At 37.8% G+C, this 5,171-nt stretch overlaps 1 protein-coding gene across 1 annotated transcript; it reads right to left on the reverse strand.

Moving 5' to 3' along the window:
* Positions 1-770: 770 nt before the first annotated feature.
* snap29 (synaptosome associated protein 29) lies at positions 771-4,982 on the reverse strand. Its single transcript, XM_084360559.1, has 6 exons — positions 4,878-4,982; positions 3,769-4,005; positions 3,459-3,652; positions 3,058-3,143; positions 2,430-2,534; positions 771-2,004 (listed from the first exon to the last, which is right to left on the reverse strand). The coding sequence occupies exons 2-6, from the start codon at positions 4,003-4,005 to the stop codon at positions 1,844-1,846; spliced, it is 783 nt and encodes a 260-aa protein (XP_084216685.1). The 5' UTR covers positions 4,878-4,982; the 3' UTR covers positions 771-1,843.
* Positions 4,983-5,171: the final 189 nt, after the last annotated feature.

Here is a 5,171-nt window from a genome sequence, read left to right on the forward strand (position 1 = left end):
TTGAACCAGGCTTCAAATACAAAAAAATGCAAAAACATAAAATACATCTCTAAAAACATGCTGGAGAACTCACAAAAAACCCTTCTAGTTTAGACATGCAGGGTCCTCCCTCAGCTCGGGGCCCTGGCTAGTTGGTACCCCCATTTTCCCCTCTGTGTCGCCCCCATGTTGTGTATATATACGTGTTTTTGGGAAGTGTGTACTGTAATTAGCAAGTCATCCTAATGAGGGCCTCTGTAGGAGCAGCTGGTCCAACTCAGAGGAATGATAATGAATAGACACCTCGACATGAGGAGATGAGCTACACACAGCAACACAGCTGGAACACATCAGAGCCAGAAGAGTAAACGCGGGCACATCCAACAGTATGATGAACATATTGAAAAAATACAATCAACCAGAACTTGTTTTAAAGTATTGCACTTCTTTACAAGACAGAATACTGTGGGTGTATTGTAATTTCAGTCAAAGGTAGGCTAAAAATAAATGTACATAATCATTTTGGGATTGTTGCTGTTATTTTCAAGAGCAAATTAAATGTTCTTGGACTGTAAAATGGTGCCTTAACTACTTTAATCTAAACTATCAGTTTATCAAAATGCATCAAAAATGAAAAGATACTGTACTTACATACACAATCCACTAAATAATTCTCAGTTGCATCTTTCTGCAAGAGCCCACGCAAACTCCACACTAGAAATGTGGCACCACCTGGTGGTGGTTTTGACTTCCTGCTCCACTGAAACACAAACAATTGATTAAACTGAGAATCCCCTTACAAATGACTTTATTGAGGCTTTGATTAGAGTACATGATATACTTTTCTTGAATAGAATAACCTTGTGTTTTAACTCATAAAAAACTTAGTAGTGGTTCAACCAATTCATAAATGTATGCTGGGGAGGATATATGATTATAATAACGGGGATATTCTTTCAGTTTTGAGGTTTTATATGCACAGCTAGCTTGTTCACATTGCCGTACAACAATTCACTCAATCACATTCTGCAGTATTTAATACAACATTTATCAATAAAGGTAATTTTTATAAAGCCGGGGAAGGCAGCGAGGAACACGGACAAACTTAAATCAAACAATGTGAAGCATCTCGTGGCGAGAAACACCAGAATCATGGCACAATACCAAAAGGTGTTCATACAAATGACCTGTAAGGCAAGAGTGACTTGAGTAGACATCCAAAGTGTTTTTGTACACACGTGAAGGCAGGTCCAGAAATTAGACATACGCACCATACACACAAAACATTCCAGTTTTAGACATATGCCATGTTCCTGTCTATCTAATGAAATATTCATTATTAGTTCCTCATTTGTCAAACCATTCATCTGTTCTGCCTGTATGATGGGCAAACCTGTAGCCATTAGTGTGTCTTTGGGGATCAAGAAAAGTTGATCTAATCATCCAAATTCAGCAGACTCCATCCAGACAGAAGTGCAGTGGATATTGATGGGGAAAACAAACAGCTTAGACAGACAGTCTCTTACATCTAATGTACAAATGGAATAGAGTCTTCCCTTCAAAGCACACAAGTAAACAAATCAGTGAAGTGGCAGGAGGAATTTCTACACAAACTTGGACTCATGGGCAAACTTGAAAAAGAAATAAATGGTAAATGACCTTTCAGTCATACAAGATAAAAACAATATGGATAACAATAGGCTCATTTGCATATCTGCCAGAGTTACATGTTCCCAATCATAAAACAACTATAGAAAAATTAAAGAACACAAAGTATATTCAACAGAGGGCAGGGTGGAGAGCCAAGTGAGAGGGTGACCTCTTGCCGTCTTTCGTCTCTGTAAGGTAAGTCCAAGTGTTTGTTTTATTTGAGGTTTTTAATCTGTTGGTTTGTGTTGCGGATCTTCAAATCCATCTTGTCCGCTTTATTCAGCAGAGCATCAATAGAGTCGTCCTGGCTTTCAATCTCAGACTGCAGACCAAGGCCGAGGCCCTTCAGTCTGCTCAAGCCACTGCACATGTCATCTGGGTAATTCACAGAGGGACAACTGACATTACTTAAACTGTGGATAGGCAGACAGTAATTAGAGGGATTTCTTTTTTACATTATAACACAAACCATTTTACACCCAACACAGAATATACAGTTCACTGTTATTAAAAATTACACAATGGATATTTTATGGTTACACTTTGGGAAGAATAAAACATTTCATTATAACATTTTTTGAGGCACATTGTCGTAAATTAAATGTATTTTTTTCTAAAGAATTACAAAACTGTGATTACAGTACTTCATAAAATTAAAAGAATTATTATAAAATCATTGTTGACAGCATTGATATCATCCCCTTGTGCTTTTCTTGTGGCTGCATTGAATACATTTATATTTATTTATCAAGTAGAAATACAAAAAATTAAACAGATATGTTTTGGTTTGATTTTTTTACCTAAGTTGTTGTCCAGGGTCTGGTGAGCCTCCTTCAGGTGTTTGTTCTGAGAGTATCCATTCTGTCTAGATGAGCTGTCGTCAGCTGATGCAGAGGCTCCAAATCCTGAAACATAGAAATCAGAAATAGTGGCGGGCAGTTTGTGGTATGGTTAAACCATGCCATTTTATTTTATTTCGTCTTTATTTAACTGGGTTAGTCCAATTGAGATTACAGATCTCTTTTACAAGGGAGACCTGGCCAAGAATGGCAGCAACACAGAAATATAACAGCAAATTAACAGAACAAGCACACATAAATAATCTGATACAACATTTATACACAGACAACCTGGTCTCAATGGATTTCAAAATAGTTTTAAAACTGTTCAGTGGTCCAATAATCTGAGGTTTATGTTCAGTCTGTATATTGTTCCATGCAGCGGGTGCTAAAAACCTAAAAGCTTTCTTTACCAATACAGTACGACTTTGGTAAGAACAAAATTGCAAAATGTCAAGAGAACAAAGACTGATTTCCATATTTCTAGTTTAAAAGATAAGTAAATAGGAAGTTTGCCAAGAAAGGCTTTCTAAATAAAAAACATACCAGTGACTGAGGCGGTGACTGTGGGTCTTGTGCACACTCTTACCTCCTGTGTCCAACTTTCTTAGGTTGGGGTGGCTGGCTTGGTACCTATCTTCATGTCCTCTGCTGTCGGACAAGGCGCTCTGTAATCTGAGAAAGCCAGATAAGAATTGTTCAGGTGGCCCTTACAACACAACATACAAATATACCAATTCCATGGGTATACTAGAGGAGTAAAGACTAGAAAATATTTGCCAGGGGAGATGAGCGGGTACTCTGATATTTGTGTCATTACATAATTTAAGGAGCCTGCTACATAAGTGAAAATATTGCCCATTTCTTCTAAACTTCAGTAGGTGAAGTACAACTACATCTGAGCCTATGGCCCACATACAGATACATATTTTTATTGTAATATTTGAGTCAATAAACTACCTGAATAATAAAAACCATAGTGAATCTAACCTGTCACTGGCCTGGTATGCGTTTGGCTGCTCAGGTGGTGGTTTTGTCTCTGGCTTGCCCTTGAAGTAATTGACAAGACCACCCCAAACACTCTTGATACTGGTAATGTGCTTCTGGCTGGTCTTCAGATCCTGATCCATGTTGTCCAACATCTTGTCTGTCCTCTTCAGAGCCTCCCCCTGTCGCTTCAGTTCCTATAGAGACAAAGAGAGAGAGAGAGAGAGGGGGAGAGAGAGTGAGAGAAAATTGAGAGAAATTACAACATTGTGACCCTCTCAGACACAAGGAAAGTCTGTGTGATTTGACATACCTCAGCAGTTTCCACCCCCATCTTCTCTGATTCATGAATGAGGCCAAGTGAACGGTAACTGCTGTCCACAGCAGACTGGGCTGTACGCATCACTTCCTGCTGGAGGTACCTCTGCCTCCTCTCTGCGTCACTCAATCCACTGTCATCGGGGTCATCATCAAACCCCCTATTTTTAGGCTTAAAATCTTCCTCATCATCATCATCTGCGAATGGGTTGTGGGATTTAGGATAGGCCATCTGTGGAGCAGACATAGACTTAGTGCTTTTCTAGAGCTTTCACTGATATCTCTGCATCCCCATCTCTGTCAGGCTAATATGGCAAGGACTGCCATTTTAAAAGTAAACTTTAATTCCCAACATAACATAGTTTCTGTAAATGGCTGGACAGTGGGGATTTTGAAAATGTTTGAATGTAAAACAAAATATTGTTGGAACAAAATTAAAATATTAGTTGGCTAATATACTGAATATAGCCATATAATTGCTTTTTTAGAATTTAATTTCACAACAAATGAAAAAGACATTTGCTGGTCAGAGTAGTAAACAAAAAAAAATGTCATTCATTATTCACTAGCCATATTTTTTTGATCTGGTAGCTTACATTTCACAAATTATCTAGTTAGCTGGGCAATTAAGACCTAGAGAGTGTTATCAATCAAAAATAATAAACTTTTTAAAAAAAATTAAGATATGTGATGACCAGCTGACATGATGTTGATTGGGTATTGCTCTTCCAATTTTGACAGAATTAAAGCTAGCTTTCGATTGTTAGCTTCTAGCTACAACTTCCACAAAATAAAAAAGTTTTGAACAATGTAGAGAGTCGGTCCAAATGTTTTATATCAATCATATGCTCAATCAACTATTGGATTACATAAACACAAAATAATATATTACATTGTTGTAGTGTAAAATAACTATGTTTCAAATGTTAATGCTAGCTAAGGGGTGTTGGTTAACGTCAGCTATTCAACTGCTAACCAAATACCACACCCATGAGACAAGACAAGACGGCGCTGTGTCATTATTGACATTCTCTTCCCGTAGAATAAATGCTATCGAGAATAAAACTGTAAAGATCATAGGTACAATCAATTTAACAGACAAACCTTTGACCGTCGGAGCTGTCGATGTTGTTGCTGCTCTATCAGCTGACTGTTAGCAACTGATAACTTCCTGTCACGTTTGGTGACGTAGCCGCGTGCCGTCCCAACGGCTAATTCTGCGCAACAAAGACGCATACAGTGACATTAAGTGACTAATGCTGCATAAAAAATAAAATAAAATACAAAATTAGATGTCAGAGTGGCTTGTTTATCTATAACTATAGTTAAAATAGTATTTTATGGCCAAATACAAGCCCACTAAAATAAATACATGGAAGCACGTAGAATTGTCCCTGC

This window comes from Pagrus pagrus (assembly GCF_965226575.1).
Source record: "Pagrus pagrus genome assembly, chromosome: 8".
Classification (NCBI taxonomy): domain Eukaryota; kingdom Metazoa; phylum Chordata; class Actinopteri; order Spariformes; family Sparidae; genus Pagrus; species Pagrus pagrus.